This window comes from Microplitis demolitor, chromosome 7 (assembly GCF_026212275.2).
Source record: "Microplitis demolitor isolate Queensland-Clemson2020A chromosome 7, iyMicDemo2.1a, whole genome shotgun sequence".
Classification (NCBI taxonomy): domain Eukaryota; kingdom Metazoa; phylum Arthropoda; class Insecta; order Hymenoptera; family Braconidae; genus Microplitis; species Microplitis demolitor.
In genome coordinates, this window is record NC_068551.1 from 22,044,375 (window position 1) to 22,060,329 (window position 15,955).

The 15,955-nt window shown below is 34.9% G+C and overlaps 3 protein-coding genes across 4 annotated transcripts; 2 read left to right on the forward strand and 1 right to left on the reverse strand.

Annotated features, from left to right (window-relative positions):
• The first annotated feature begins 502 nt into the window (after window positions 1–502).
• LOC103569465 (uncharacterized) lies at window positions 503–7,100 on the forward strand. 2 transcript variants are annotated; one of them, XM_008546776.3, is made up of 7 exons: window positions 503–844; window positions 2,804–2,938; window positions 3,935–4,047; window positions 4,399–4,902; window positions 5,169–5,447; window positions 5,510–5,811; window positions 6,318–7,100. In XM_008546776.3, exons 1-7 carry the CDS (start codon window positions 808–810, stop codon window positions 6,751–6,753), a joined length of 1,806 nt encoding a protein of 601 aa, XP_008544998.1. In that variant the 5' UTR covers window positions 503–807; the 3' UTR covers window positions 6,754–7,100. The 2 variants fall into 2 exon arrangements, with proteins under 2 accessions (XP_008544998.1, XP_008544999.1); XM_008546777.3 differs by lacking the exon at window positions 2,804–2,938 and having other exon boundaries at window positions 504–844.
• Window positions 7,101–7,331: 231 nt separating this feature from the next.
• LOC103569464 (40S ribosomal protein SA) lies at window positions 7,332–9,205 on the reverse strand. Its single transcript, XM_008546775.1, has 5 exons — window positions 9,145–9,205; window positions 8,566–8,722; window positions 8,285–8,490; window positions 7,801–8,088; window positions 7,332–7,719 (listed from the first exon to the last, which is right to left on the reverse strand). The coding sequence occupies exons 2-5, from the start codon at window positions 8,696–8,698 to the stop codon at window positions 7,408–7,410; spliced, it is 939 nt and encodes a 312-aa protein (XP_008544997.1). The 5' UTR covers window positions 8,699–8,722; window positions 9,145–9,205; the 3' UTR covers window positions 7,332–7,407.
• A 350-nt stretch (window positions 9,206–9,555) lies between these two features.
• Window positions 9,556–12,425, forward strand: LOC103569463 (integrator complex subunit 13). Its single transcript, XM_008546774.2, has 8 exons — window positions 9,556–9,722; window positions 9,811–10,109; window positions 10,179–10,253; window positions 10,319–10,605; window positions 10,667–10,757; window positions 10,821–11,028; window positions 11,101–11,974; window positions 12,075–12,425. The coding sequence occupies exons 2-8, from the start codon at window positions 9,894–9,896 to the stop codon at window positions 12,349–12,351; spliced, it is 2,028 nt and encodes a 675-aa protein (XP_008544996.1). The 5' UTR covers window positions 9,556–9,722; window positions 9,811–9,893; the 3' UTR covers window positions 12,352–12,425.
• The last annotated feature ends 3,530 nt before the right edge of the window (window positions 12,426–15,955 follow it).

The window sequence follows — 15,955 nt, forward strand, 5'->3', positions numbered from 1 at the left end:
TTTCGCTTATCAGAAAGTCCCTAATTTTTGTTGTTTCCAATTCAAGTATTATTATTAAATTAATATGCATCAGAGGATATATACTTTCTCTGAATATCTAATCTCAATACTGCAATTAGTCCTTAATCTCATTTCACATTCACCACAAATTTTAAAACCGCCACATAATTTTTATTATTTTACTATTTTAAATTAAACAATAATCAAATTACGTCAGGAAATTTTATAACCATGAGAAAGAATCGCTGCGGTTTTAATAATTTTGCGTGTTCTAAAATAATAATTCAAATAAAATTGAGGATCCAAGATCGAGGACCGATGATCGATGATCTTTGGGCCACTATTTGATCTCTCTCCAGATATTTTATATATTTTCTGAATGAGCTGGTGTATAATATGCCATCATCACACATGCCACTGCCACCACTGTCCCGTTATAGTTTTTATAAGACGTTGAGTGGGTCAGCGGGACTTATTTACTCCATCGACGTGTACATGCAGCACCAATATCATCACCAACAGCCATTATTGAGTGTGTATAAATTCAAGTGGGACCTGGTGGGGCCTTTTTAGTATCAAAGTACAACGCGTGCTTGTCTTCTCACTGGGCATTGAGCGATATTAGTGATCGGGAACACGAGATACCTGTCGCACGTACTTTTTATTCGCCTACTAAATTACCAAACACTTGTTCAACAACATATTTTTTATTTGTGATATTAATAATCAACTGCATATATATTTTTTTATTTAATTTGATTTTAAAAAAAAATTTATGATTATTTAAATTGTGAATTAAATTTAAATATGAAGTTCACGGCTTATTTATTACTACTGATGATTGGTATGTAAAAAATTTAATTATTGATTATTTATCAAATTTATTTTTTAAATTTTGTAAAAGAAAATTTTTTTTTACCGTTGGTTAAACGTTGTTACTTTGTAAATTACATTTAAATAATCAGTCACACACTAAATAACATTAAATTGCACATATATTATTGTTAATTTAAAAAAAAATGAGAACTCTAAGAGTTTTATTACCGTAAGATCTAGAATGTACGCTAGAATGTCCTCGAATTCAGAAAAAAAATTAATTATTTATTTAAAACTCATCGACAAGAAAATTTAAATATTTGATCAACGGTAAAAAAAAAAATAATTATTCTTCTGTAAAATGTATATATATTTTATTCTGTGCTATAATCTGTCAAACATTTTCTCAGACTACAATTATTTTACATTTAATTTATATCTAAAAAAAAAAACACATTCTTACTTTTCTGATTACTAACACGTCCGTCTATTTCACACATCTCTCAATAGTCTGTATATAAATATATAAATAATAATAACTGATAATATCACAAAAATCTTTCAAATAAATATCTAAGGACTTTCATTTTTTACAACTAAAAAGAAACCAAAGCTTCTATTTTATTTTTTTTTTAATATAAAATTAAAACTGTCCATTTCACGAACTAGATTGCCAGGGGCTCATACTAGAAAGTGGAAATTAATAGTTTGTATTGGTCATGTAAAAAAAATATATAAATAATTATATCAAGTTGGCTGCAAAAAAAAATATTCTATGGGTGATTTAAACTACATAATAATATACATATAAATATATAATTACAAACAATGTCAACGTAATGGAATCGCAATGAAATTTTTAAAGAATTAAATATTTAAACTTATTGACGATCGCGTGATACGTAGATGAAATAGAAAGGTATTTAAAACGTTGTCATATATATCCGGAAATATCATGTCAACTTTATCCTTACCCTTAATTAGATACTGTCATTTAATTTCACTTACTTCCATCCTAGTGTCAATGACATCTAAAAATAACTGATAATTAAATTATTTTACAATTTAAATTTAACGCGGCAATTATTTAATATTTAAATTTCCGCGGCAAATTAAAAATTTTTAAAATAAAATTTCTAAATAAAAAATTAGTTGGTGGTCATTGTCAGGTCATCGAGATTGTCGTCAGGTCATCGGAGTACAATCACATCAAGTAGGTCACTAGGCTATGGCCAATGGCACACCTCTGTTTTATTGTAAATCGCCGTTTTGTATATAAATATATATAGATTTTTTTGCCGAGTTTTTATAAATCTGCGATAGTTTCTGCAATTAAAATTACTTACTCTAAAATAAAAATTATAAGACGTCAATTGGTAGCTTGGGTTTTGATTTAAAGTATCAGGTAAAATATTAAATGATGAATTTCGAGTAACGGTAATTTGCGCTCGATGAGAAAAATTTACTGAGCTTGTCGTCTACTGATCTTACTCATAGAATTATATTTAATGATCATACAAATAACATATATGAGTAACTCGCATCATTACACATTATTAAACACATGCAAAGCTATTTACTAAATATATATACATATATATGTATGTATGTAGACGTTAAAGTACAAGTAGCTAAATTGCTAAATAGTTATTGGCACTTAGTACTTGCAATAATTGTTATTATCATTGTGGCCTTATGATGAAAGGGAAAATTTACTTTCTCTTATAATTATATTGATTACTAATAAATATAATAGTACGTGTTGATTGATTATTTAAGTACTAATATTGCGATACGTAATTAATAAAACTTACATTTAGCTGCAATTAATTATTTCCTAATAAAAATATATTTATTTGATTGTGGATTTAAAAATTTTAAATTATAATAAAGATCATAGCACAGAGTAGTATAAATAACAGATAAACCAGTAGCAGATGTAGAGAAATGTGGAAAAAAAAAACGAAATGGCGGTTTGGTGTTTTAGGATGTACATGGAGAGAAACAATAAGTACCTGTGTACTGGAATCAGACTTTGGTTTCATGCTTAACTGTGTCTTCAAAAAATCATCCCTCTTTCGAGTAAGAAATCTTGGCGGTGTCAAAGGCTACGTCGGCCTCGGTGAGTGTCCGACGAAGAATTTAGATTTTTTTTCTCTGTTTACTGTAAAAAATTCACGGAGTGAACGCGGATTAAATCCAGAGTGGATGGTTGTATATTTATTTAATTCCCTCTGGTAATTTTAATATTAAAATTCCGGAGCGAATGTGGGCTTAATTAAAATCCAGATAACCGAAAAAACTCCGTATTTGAAATGATCTTTAAAAAAACTCCGGAACTTGAATTTGAATTTATATAAAATCCGCATTCACTCCTGATTTTTTACAGTGTAAATTTGTAATTAACCACATGAATATATGACTAAGTATCACTAAATTAGGTCATTGCAAGTGACCTTGAAATAATTCGAGGGCACTTTCAAAATTCCATACAGTTTTGAATGTAAAAAAAATTCCCGCGGATTTTGAAAAACTTTTAACTTTAAATTTATTTATTTAAAATTTTCACACTAATTTTTAAATAATTCATCTTTGCTGCATGTAAATATACTTTGTATAATAAATACTATTGATTGCACAAACAATTAAATCTTCTAACACTTTTTATATTTTTCTATAAATAAACAAATTTTTTTCACACTAAAAAAATTTTTTTGTTAAATATTTCATAATAATAAGTAAATATCTACACCGTGTACAAAGATTACGACAGGTACAGCTCTTCGACCTAGATATCTTTCATCTCATATAATATTAAAAAATATATATATATATATCTTCAGTATTTATTGATATGAATAATTCATAAAACATTAAAACTCATCATATCAGTAATATAAAAGATGTGTGTAAAAAATGTCTCATTGCCATAAAAAGTGTTTTGCTTGTATGTAAATTAATATAAATATCTATTAATATAAAACATACATTATCCTTATATATGCTATTGACATAAATCCATTGCACAATTGTTTAGTCTCGTAAAAATAATTAGTTGAGCTAAAAAGTAATAACTTGATCTTTGTACGGACACGTGACTTGGAATAATAAATTTCAGGTTTTTCTGTCGGCGATGAACTCGGGTTCCGGGAGTCACTATCCAACTTGGACATCAGCAAGAGACGGAGTGTGCAAAACGATGCCGGAAATAATGTTGGTATAGGTAATGGGGTAAGTTGACTTTAATTTAATTATTGACTGGTTATTTAATTTATACAGCTTTTTTTTTCGATAAAATATTTCGTAATATAAATTATAGATGCTATTTATTTATTTTTTATTTCAGCAATATTTATGAAAGTACTAAATTACCTTTTTACTGGTAATAAAAATATTAAATTTTGCAATGAAATATTATTTTTTTTTTTCGAAACATAACATGTCTCATGGGTCAGTTGGCTTAAAATTATGATTACATATAATTTATATAAATATATTTGATTTATTTAAACAAGTTAACGAACTTTAAATTATAGGCCAGTGATTTAATTCGGCGGTTAATTTTAAATTTCAAATTTCTAGTTCATCAAAAGAGATGACGCGAGAACTAACGCGAAAATAGTACCGCCGTTCAAACCACTGCCTCCAGGTGCGTCGAGGCCAATGGCTCCGCAACCTGAACATCAGCGACTAGTTGTCCAGAAAAACTCGACGGCCTTGAGAACTATTCCAGCTCCGTCTTTGACGTTGATGCAAGAGGCTGCGGCACTGCGTCAACAGAAATTGCAACAGCAGCAGAAACTGGCGATGCAACAACAGCACCAGCAGCAGCAACTCCAACAGAAGCAGCTTCAGCAACAACAGCAACTCCAACAGCAGCAGCTCCAACAACAGCAGCAACAACGTGCTCAGTACGAAGCCAAACTACGTCAGCAACAGAGGCTCCAACAAGAAGCAGTAGCTCTAAAAGTTCTGAAAGAGCAACGGCAGCAACAGCAAGAAGCTCTTGCTCAATATCAGAAATTGTCTCTCCAACATCAGCAGGTCATGCCTCAGTCACTAGGTCTCCAGACCAAGCGCGTCCAGGTGAATAGTCTTCTTTAATTAAGTCACGCGGCGGTTTATTATTCATGTCTAGCTAAATCAACTAAAATAATGAACCTGTATAATGAAATATTTAAATGAACCATCCGCTATGTTAATATTTTAACTATCGGGTCGTGTCGCGCAGCGTCAATAAGTTCTGCCGGTTTAAACTTTCTAAAGATGACGCGGCCTTATCTCGAGTTTAAATTAAACTCGACAATTTTCTTCTCCTTTCTTATTCCGTCATGCTTTTAAATGCTTTGTAGGTACCACAGACGATTGTAGTGAATAGCAATGACGTCTCATACAGCCAACCGTTACCGCATATCGTTGCTGCGATACCTCCAGCAGGGAGCGTCGTCAACATGAACAACAGAATCGCCACTGATTCAAAACCTCTGACAAGTGTATTGTCAGTTAGCAATAGTGGGCTTCCTTTTATTGCGATGCCTGAGTCTTCTGCCCAATTGACTGATCGGATCAGTCATAGCCCGGCTGTTAGTCAGGAGTCGGACAATCAGTTATCCAAAGACAACTATATCCAGGTACTTGATAATTAATATTTGTATTTATTTATTTGTAAATTAATTGATGATTATCACGATAGCTACCACTGCCGAATGATGAAATGATTGCGTCGGTTAATGAAATGACTCTGCAGTCTCTCAATCCAGCGAGCACGGCGGAAGCTCTCGAGTCATCGAAGCAGCAGAATGAAAAACGTCAGTCATTGCCATCACTGGCGCCAATTCAAGGAATGGAGACCTCGCTGAAGGCTCTTGCAGAAGCTAGCAACATCACTCTTGAAGCTCTCGAAGCGGCCATTTTACTCAGACAACAGCAGCTGCTGGAGAAGCAGCAGGGAACTACTACGACGAGCTCGACAACTACGCAAGCTCCAATTAAAACGTAAATTAAATTACTTTAAATATTCTTGTTTCTTAACTCTCTGAGTAGATTTTATATTTTTCCCTACTAGAGGACACTAGAAAGAACAAAAAATTTTTATGTTATGAAGAATTATTTCTATCCGAAGTGAATCTACGGGCCCCTTTCCACTTGAACGTACACGCGTCGTCATTCTCATCTATCCTTATATGGGTCATAAGTGAAAAATAAAAATTTTCTCGGGACCTTTTTGGATTTTTTCTACTAGGGAACATCGTAAGGAACAAAAAACGTTTATATTGTATAGAGTTATTCCCAACAGGAGCAAAGTTACGGGCTACTCATCATAAAATTACCCAGACAGTATCATCCTCATTCCCTCCAATTTCTCTAAAAAAATCTTGAATACGGTTACTTTGCAGACTAAATTCAAAATTTCCCCGCTATTTTCGAGCTTAAAAATCTTTTCTTTTGTTCAATAATTAAACAACCATCAGATTTTAATTTATTGTTTCATTTTTTTTCAGTAGCTACACCAATTCCGGTACAACAAAAGTTATGAACGCGCCACGCGAGTACTATCCAATGAGCTACGACAAAAACTTCGACGACAACTTCGCCAGCAGAGTCGATTTACCAGACACAAGTTTTTACTGCGGGGACCAGAAACACTTTCCTGGTCTCTACGCCGATGAAGATCTCGGCTGCATGGTCTTCCATGTCTGCGCATTAACGGACCAGGGTCTGATCATGAAGAGTTTCCTGTGTCCCGAGTCGACGCTATTCGACCAGACGATTCTCAAATGCAACTGGTGGTTCTACGTCGACTGTAAATCATCAAAGAGTTTGTATGACAGTAACATTCCTATCAGCAAAAGCTACCAGTTGATGAAAGCACTGGCGTTCTTTTCTGCTTACAAGAACCACGACAACTCGACAGCGGACTCTGAAAGCGGTTCTTGAGCTGCCTAATTGTTGTTGGTAAAATTATTCTAAGACTTTTGAAATTCTCAAGTCTTTTGCTCAACAAATATATCCATAAGTTTATTATTATTTTAATGATGTATATTAATTAAATGCTTGATTAATAGATCCAAGATCTATTCTGCTTCAATGCTACGCACTGTACGATACCTAATTTATTTTAGTCTTAAGCCGGACACGTACTTGACCTATTATTTGTTCATTTTACTAAAATAATTGTAATATATTTATTTAATTAATTCATTGTATATTGTAAAATTATGTTATTAAATATAAATATATTATTGATAATCATTATTCATTTTAAAAACCTCATCTTTTTTAAATTTTAGGCGCGAAATTTATTTTAAGGATTTTTTGAATTTTTTTTAGATAAAAATTATTTAGTGGTTTATTTTTGACATGAGTACTGATAATTAATAAAATTTACTCATTTAACGAAAGTATTTTATAAATATCAAATTTTTCCCAGACCCAATTTCCCATAATAATTAATAATTATAAATTATAAAATAATATAAAATTTATTGTTTGACAAAATGAATAAAAATAAAAAATTCTGTCAACACACTTTATTACAGTAAAAATGTACAAAGTGTAACCAAGGTCTTAATGAGATGTTTTAAAATTCATTTATGTCCACTTGTCGGCAGCAGATCCACCCCAGTTTTGTTGTGGAGCTTGTGGTTGGGTGGTGGCACTTGCGGACCACTCGTCTTGGACTTGAGTTGCCCAGTCACCAGACGAAGCGAATGTCTGAACGTTTCCAGCTGGTACCTGTACAGCTGCTGGTGCTCCAGCAACATCGTCAGCCCAGTTTTCAGTGGCTGGTGCCACGGCGTCTACTTCATTTCCCCATCCTTGGTCAGCGGTTGATTCCGGTTGGGTGAATTCTTTCACGGGGGCTGGTGCGATTTCTTTCGCCGCCTGTTCCTCTTTCTCTGCCTGATTTTTTAAAAATAATTAGTCAACTATCCTAATAAATTAAATCAAGTAACATTTAGTGAATCGGTTTAGTAAATTTACCTCTTCAGGGTCTCTCCAGAAGAAAAGATCTACCACAACGTCCCACTTGACATCACGTGGGATTGATCCTCGAAGTCGGAGCACTTCACGTGCCAACAGCCACCACATTAACCCGATGCTGTTTATGCTTTTGTTGTTGCAGGGGATCGCAATATCGACAAACCGAAGTGGAGAGTCGGTATTACAAAAAGCAATGACAGGAATATTAACATAGCTAGCTTCGGTAATTGGCTGGTGATCAGCTGCTGGGTCAGTGACGATCAATAATCTCGGCTCGCGGAAAGCAGCCTGAAAAATAAATAAAACCAACAGCATTAATTTAAATTCCCACATCTCCATCACAATTCAAGTATTTAAATTATTTTTCAGAAAAGATTAAGCCATTAAAAATCAACACATGGTGATTAAGTCAGTAAGTTTATCATCATCTAAACAACATAACTTCCCATCAAAGTAAATAAGTAAATGAATGTTATATCAATACCTGAATCTGATTGGTGAATGCACCAGGAGTGAAACGACCAGCAATAGGTGTTGCTCCAGTGTGAGCTGCGAATTTCAAAACAGCACGTTGACCAAAGGAACGTGAGCTGATAACGAACACTTCGCTAGGGTGTTCAATCGAGACGATGGCACGGGCAGCCAACAAAAGCTTCTCCCATGTGCGCCGTAAATTTATGACAGCGATACCTGATCAAGTTTTCAAACTTAGTACCAATAAATTCTTAGAGTATTTAAATATAAGATAAAAAATAAAATAATTACCGTCAGGACGACGTTTGAAAACGTACTGGTCCATTTGATAATTAACATTGTCGCTGGCTAAGTGAGCACCAGCAGCCAATAATTTAGTTGTATCATCCTCCTTGAGGCCCAAGACGTCGTTGCTTCCTGACATTTTTACATCGATTTACAACCGAACCTATAAATATTCAAATATTTTAATTATATATACAATTTAAATTAAATTTAAAAAATAATCAACACCGCAATTAAACGTAACCAAAAAAAAAAAAATTAAGCATCCAACACAAATTACAATTTCGATAAATAAAATATTTAAAATAAATAAAGAGAAATTTGTTATTGAAATATTAATTTAAAGATAATTATTAATCACTATGAATATTTAAATTACAGTAAAATATTAAATAAAATGGTGCCACGTGCGTTTGTCCGGCACTCACTTTTGTTTTATTCAAAATTAAATATTTCGAGGAATAAAAATAAAACTGTATTGATATTTATAATTACCACTTATTTAAAAATAATTATTTATTGTTTTATTTGCGGCAAAGATTATTATTGTGTTGTAAATAATTAAAAATAATGAAAGTAACCTACGTTTGCTGAAGCCAGTTGGAAGCCCTGGCGAAAAAGAAGGAAAGCCATCAGCCATGTTGTGGGAATACTTCAGGACCTACAATTCAAAATAGTTACCAATTTTTTAATTTTATTTCTACAAATTGCAACTAATACTCGTATTTTTTAAAAATTAATTATAAAAATTATTTTTATTCATTTTTGTAATTAATTTTAAATTTTACTGAGTAAAATAAATTTATTTGACCGGAAGTGCGAGAGCGGTGGTACTGTCACATGATGAAAAACAAATATGGAGGATAATATTTTAACCAATTGATTTTTAAAACAGTAATTAAGTCGACGAATCAGATTCATTTAAATCGCTGTCACGTGATTTAAATTTTTATAATAATGATAAGTAAAATCTGGTCATATGACAGTTTATTTAAAATAGTTATTTATTGTCAGCTGCTGCTCATGTGTCATAAATTTTTCAAACTAAAGTCAATTACCTTCCAAATTTAAATTTAAACATTTAAATGTTTTAGTTTTAAAAACGTTTTAAAAAATTATGACAGCTGTTCAATTTTTATTTTTATATGAAACTTAAAATTTTGGTAAGTTTATTATATTTTTAATGTCATATATTTAGAGGTTATATTTACATTAATGTCAGTAGATATTTTATTAATTTAAAAATTTCAGATAAAAATGGACGTGTAATTAATTAATAGTAATTAATTTTAATTATAAATCAAAATAAATAACGAGAGGACTATGATAAAAAAATGTATCCAGCGAATCACAAGACAATTTTCGTGTTAGACCACACTCCATACTTTGGAATATCAACAGAAAGTCCACTGGAGTTTGAATGTCTGAAGAGTCGCGGACCCAATCATATACCTCTGGCCCCAATTTGCAAATCACTATGGACTACAAGTGTAGAATCGTCAATGGAGTATTGCCGCATCGTCTGGGATTTATTTCCCTCTGGCAAACTGGTAATTTTATCAATAATCATCAATAATTTTTCTTATTGGCTTACATTTAAACGTAATTTCAAATTGTAGGTGAGGTTTGTGGTGAGCGATCATGCGGCGCATATTCTAAACACCTGGAGTCCTACTCAGCAGAATCTATCTCACGTAAGGATTTCATTTTTTCATCACAAGTTTAAGATCTTCAATTAAAGCTTTTTTTTTTTATGTAGATAATGAACGGGATGGCAATCATTGGAATACCGCCAAGAAATCATCAGCCAGGTGTTGACTACTCGGTGATCCACGGGCTGAGAGTCGCGATCGAAGCTCTGACCGAGTGTTCAGAGGTCCAGCACTCTATCAGAACTTCGTTGAATGAAAATGACAATAAATTATTGAACCGCGGACGCATTGTTTGCATCACCAGCGCGCGAGATGACATAAATATGAAGAGTCTGGAGAATATTTTTTTAAATCAGCTCGCCCAGCAAAATAAAGTCGCCATGGGCTCCGACCAGTAAGTCACTTAAATTATTATTGTTATTATTATTATATTGGTAATTTATTATTGATTGCAGTTTGATGCCTATTCATCATTGTCATCTGGTTATTTTGAATATATTTCCCATCAATATTGAATCTCAAGTTACTAATCAAAATCCCCGAGAGGTAAATGTCAAATTATTTTTATCTATATAGTTATTTTTTAATAAATATTGTAATTATTTATAGCTGTCACCTTTACTGACAATGGAAGTTCATTCTATGAAAGCAACGGCACTTCATTCAAAGTTATCCCACTTAATTTTATCACACTACGATTTATCGAGTACGACAGTGACGGGAATACCTATGAAGGAGGAACAGAATGCCAGTTCGTCTGCTAATTATGACGTTGAAATTTTCCATTCAGTCAATGCGCATTCCTCTATTTTAAACGGTACTAACTCTAAAATAATTTATTTGTCTCGTATTGATTGCAATAACTAATGACGAGTAATTAATTTTGTAGGCAACCCCCAAGACTCTGCGCTGCTGAAAACATTCCGTAGGTTCGAGGAAGGATCAGAATACGAGACAGTGACGTTAAAATGGTGCACACCCCGGGGATGCAGTGCATCGGAAATGCAAAACTGTACGGCGATGCACCGAATAACTCCAGTGGACGTAAATAGTCGTCCCTCCTCTTGCCTGATAAATTTTTTGCTTAACGGTAGATCGGTGATGCTGGAAATGGTCCGCAAGAGCGGCGGCAAAACAATATCACACTTATTAGCATCACACGGTGGTGAGATATTTATTCATACGTTATCGACTGCGCGCAGTGTCCTCGAAGACCCGCCGTCAATTAGCGAGGGCTGCGGCGGCCGCGTCACCGACTACCGGATCACTGACTTCGGTCTTTTGATGCGTGCCAACATATTGGCGCCGCTAAAACGCGCTAGTAACAATGAGGAAGACGAACTGGTTCCTAAAATGAGAGCAAGACTCGATCGGCACACGCGCTACTGGCCGATGTCGATATCAAGCACGTTGATGTTCAATTTGAAACAGATAATTGATCCACTTCCGGAGCTGATGGTCAAAGAAGAAATAACTAAAGAAGAACTGGTCAAATGCAAGCAGTTGATATTCAGTTTACTGCAGTTGGAGTCCAAGCACGAGACTCTGGCGTTGCCGAACCTCGGGGGCGGACGTGGAGGCAAAAGTACGATCCGTCGAGAAGAACATTATCGTCTGCTGTGGGAAGAACTTGAAACTTTTTTGAAAGCACATGCCAATAACTCTCCAATGCACTCTGAGGTACTCAATTGTCTTCTTGAAGTCAGGAACAAGGATGACAAAGATAAAGTTGAACTTGATACAGCGATTCGTAAATTAGACGGGTATTTATTTAAATAAATTAATTTATTATTTAATTTAAAATAATAGTAATAAAAATAATAATAATAATAATAATAATAATAATTTAATTTTGTTTGACAGAATCGGGAAAGAGGAAACCACGGCACGGGCAAGTGTAATCCGTGCGACAACCGACTCCCCGATGTCGCCGCCCGCGTGCACGGCGACTCCGATAAAACAAGAGCGTAAGCCCAGCATCTCCAAGAGTCTCTTGGACATTTGGCTACAACGAAGTGCACCAAAAGATCGCCGACCCGAGTTCCACGGTCGACTCAACAGCGACGGACCGCGAGCTAAATTGTACCCTAATTTAAAAGAAACTGGCAGGGAGCCTCGCGAAACTCTCGTCGAGACCTAGTTTTAAATATATGTACCAAAATAATCCCCAGCTACTAATCATTTATCTTGTAAATACATAATATTTTTTGACAATCACCTTAAATTTTTTTAAAATTTAAATTACCTCTAGTATTTTTTAAAATTAATTATCATAATTTATCCAGAAATATGCGCGTGATTAAATTTGACGTCGAGATAAATAAAATAAAAAAATAAAAACCAGGAAAAAATAAATGATTAAAATAGAGGGAAAAAGTCTGCGTGATTTTTTCCATTAAATATTTTATTTTAATCGCGTGCGTCTAGTGGCTGTCTGCATGACAAAACACATACATACTATATTAGTATATATTTATATATAAAAGGATGGATACATTGACCCCTATACAGCAAACAGGACCCGCGGTATTATCTCCAGCTGATGCAGGGCCAATCGATGCGAGAACTCCACCGCGGTCACAATAACACAGCAACTTAAGCCTAGCAAAAGTGCGGGAAGAATAAGAAGAGAGTACCAGCACCGGGTTGATAGAGACCAAAAGAAGAGCAAGGGGACTTAGCAAGCTGATGAAAATTATTGCGATAGAGAACGACGAGGAAAGCAGCCAAGGGGAGAGAGGCAACAAGAGTATAAAGAGTAGAACAAGAGCCAGAGTCAGTCAGAGTCAGAGGATGAGGATGAGGTGGTTGGGAGAAGAGAAGGAGGAGTAGGAAGAGAAAGAGGAGGAAACGTGGGGACATTGAGAGTGCAAGTGCGTGACGTAACGGTTCATTCATCCCGAGACAGACGATATCCCTGGTCAATGGTTCGTATTGTATACATATATCTCTATATATATACATACATACATATATATACTACACTTGGTACGCGCTACGTTCCTGCTACTGCTGATGTAGTACACATATATTTATATTTATATACATCTATACAGGTTGTATTAATTTATTGGTGGACGTGTTGTATCAACACGATCAGCACACGATGTTGCAAGCCCAAGTTTACTTTATTTGTTACCTTCCTCGTGGTGTATTAATACCAAGTTGTGAATTATGAATACTACAGCAACCTGAACAGTATTCATGTCATTGCACTTGTTAACTGTCATGGCCATATCAATTCATTGACATCAATGATAAATATCATCAGCATTATTTTATAAACCCCCATCAATTTGAGCAATACCGTAGTATTTTCATTTAATTATAAATTTATATTTTTAGATTTGATCCTGGTAAATATTTGTGAGCTGATGTAAGATTTAATTGAAGAAGGAAGACCACAGTGAAATTTAAAATTTAGTAGCGATAAAATTATCAGCCAACTGATAATAATAATAAAATCATATATTGATTTTACAGTATTGCAGCTTTATATACGCGGAAATAACGATCCGCTGTACGGTTGGTTTACTTACTGCCTGTACTACCGAGTTTATAATTCATCAGTCTTTTATATCTAGATCTAATAATAAACAAAATTTTTTTATACCCCAGGGACCCAAGTAATTCAGGCGATATATTTATTACAAAATAAATTTATCCATGATTTAAATAGCCATCATTATTATTATGATTGACAGATCGAGTTGATTGAATTGATAAAAATTTTTTAAGTCAAACGAGTCGATAAAGTTTGAAATTAAAAAGCCTTAAAAATGTAGCAGAGGAAGTTGGCTGGGATTTTGGCCCGCTGGCATCAGCAATATTTAAACATGATCTCAACAGAGATTTCTCCCAGCATATTGCTAAAATAACGAGCTGCGAGCAGTGCAGAGTAGATTGGAGTTTTAGTTTACTGTACGAAATGACTACGCCCTGTTACGCCCCTGGCTCTGAAAGCCCGCAGTGTCGTTAGCAGGGGAGAGAAATTCGGAAAAAGAGTATTGCTACCAGCAACCCCACTGTGTACAACTTATATATATATGTATATATAGTGGCAGTTGTGAAATAACCCAGCTGCCGTGGCAACACCGTACAAGGAAAGGTACGGACACATCAGCAATCTGCATCAGCAGCATTAGCAGCAGCTTGGGGCCAAGGACTATACTCTAGCAGCTATTTCATGATATGCTAGGGGCTAGAAACTACGAACTGTTCAAAGCTGTTCAGAGACAGTCCGCTCAAAGCCTAATATAAAGAGCCATAGCCATGGTATAGCCGTAGCCAGTTGAGTTGAGTTTAGTTTAGTTGAGAAGCAGCATAGAACGACAAAGGGAAACTTTGACCCTTGAGGGACGCCCGGCTTATACCTACTGCTTCAACAACGAGAAGACCCATCGCCCATCAGTTATATTCCTCCTATCCTATCCATACAAAACGATATATGTATTTGTATTTCAGCCGTAGCATAAATCCGTAGGATCTGTAGGCTACAAAGGAACTGGCCCGGGTTTCTATTCGTTTCTATTCGGAGCTCTACCCAGGTAGTAAAAATTTATAGCTACAAAGTATATTTACAGCCGGGTATCTTTTCACTCAACTTCGGAGTAAACTTTCAATGGAATGCATTAGACGGCCCTATGAAAAATTAACGTCCTTGAATTTTTTTTTTGAAAACCTTTCTCTTTACCTAGCACTCCTTGGACTCGAGCTCTTTATTCCTTGGAAAATTTTTAATTACTTTTTTTATTATTTATGCTCTTATTATTTTACCCTCAATATTTTATCACCGAAAAATGAGCCACGTCATCTGTCAAAAATATTTTAAAAGGAAACATAAACTTTATTGATAAAGTGGTCGATTGTGATGCGGAACCGCGAATAAGTTATTGACGGCATTCAGTAGGTCACAGGAATAAGTAGTGTATGTAGATATATATATATATATATATATAGTAGATGTAGAGTATTGATAGGGGGTGGAATGAGGAGCAGGAGAAAGAGAGATGAAGGGCACTAGGGTGTTAGCGGTTTCATTGGGCCACAGCACACATTCCCAAGTATCCATCAGCAACGTTGTTGGTCAGTACCGTCCGGGTTTAGGTCTACAGGACAAGTATATATATATATATGTGTATATATAGAGAGAGAGAAAGAGATAGAATAGAGAAGTGAAACATTTGTGTGTACGGCAAAGTCGGTAGGTCGCACGTGTTACGTCACAAAATGTTTACAGATACATCGAGAAACCGGTGTTACGTGTAGAGTAGTTATAGTGTGGTACTAATACAACTAAAGGCCTTACTCGTGACCTTGTGTTTTGTATATATCATCTGTCTGGTACACACTAACCAGCATCCCTTTACCCCACTGCTACCCATCCGCGGATCTCTTTCTTCTCAGTCACTCTCGGTCTCACCGGGTGTCTGTCTCCTGTTCTCTCTTTTATCCGCCGCACTGTGTACATACATATATAATACAACAGCAGTAGCATCAGCAGCAGCAACAGCAGTACCACCAGAACCTCGGATTACATCCCGCGAACCTCGGGAAACCCCCTTTGGAAGAGTCCCTCTTCCCGCAGCCCGCATCCCTCAGCCCCCCACACCCAGAGATCCACAACCAGTTGTTTCGTCTGTGACGTAATCCAGAGTATCACACTACGACCTGTCGGAACATAACGTTTCCCCGATACCACCCTCTCTATCTCTTCCTTCCTCTTCTCTCATCCGATCATCTCT

Excerpts from the sequence above, each read along its gene's own strand:
- LOC103569465 (XM_008546776.3), top strand. The coding sequence starts at position 808 with ATGAAGTTCACGGCTTATTTATTACTACTGATGATTG. Across the intron at positions 4,903-5,168 it reads TCCAGACCAAGCGCGTCCAG|GTACCACAGACGATTGTAGT; the intron begins GTGAATAGTCTT and ends AATGCTTTGTAG. Across the intron at positions 5,448-5,509 it reads CCAAAGACAACTATATCCAG|CTACCACTGCCGAATGATGA; the intron begins GTACTTGATAAT and ends TTATCACGATAG.
- LOC103569464 (XM_008546775.1), bottom strand. The coding sequence starts at position 8,698 with ATGTCAGGAAGCAACGACGTCTTGGGCCTCAAGGAGGATGATACAACT. Across the intron at positions 8,491-8,565 it reads TTTCAAACGTCGTCCTGACG|GTATCGCTGTCATAAATTTA; the intron begins GTAATTATTTTA and ends AAACTTGATCAG. Across the intron at positions 7,720-7,800 it reads TCTGGAGAGACCCTGAAGAG|GCAGAGAAAGAGGAACAGGC; the intron begins GTAAATTTACTA and ends TTAAAAAATCAG.
- LOC103569463 (XM_008546774.2), top strand. The coding sequence starts at position 9,894 with ATGTATCCAGCGAATCACAAGACAATTTTCGTGTTAGACCACACTCCA. Across the intron at positions 10,110-10,178 it reads TATTTCCCTCTGGCAAACTG|GTGAGGTTTGTGGTGAGCGA; the intron begins GTAATTTTATCA and ends TTCAAATTGTAG. Across the intron at positions 11,975-12,074 it reads GCGATTCGTAAATTAGACGG|AATCGGGAAAGAGGAAACCA; the intron begins GTATTTATTTAA and ends TTTGTTTGACAG.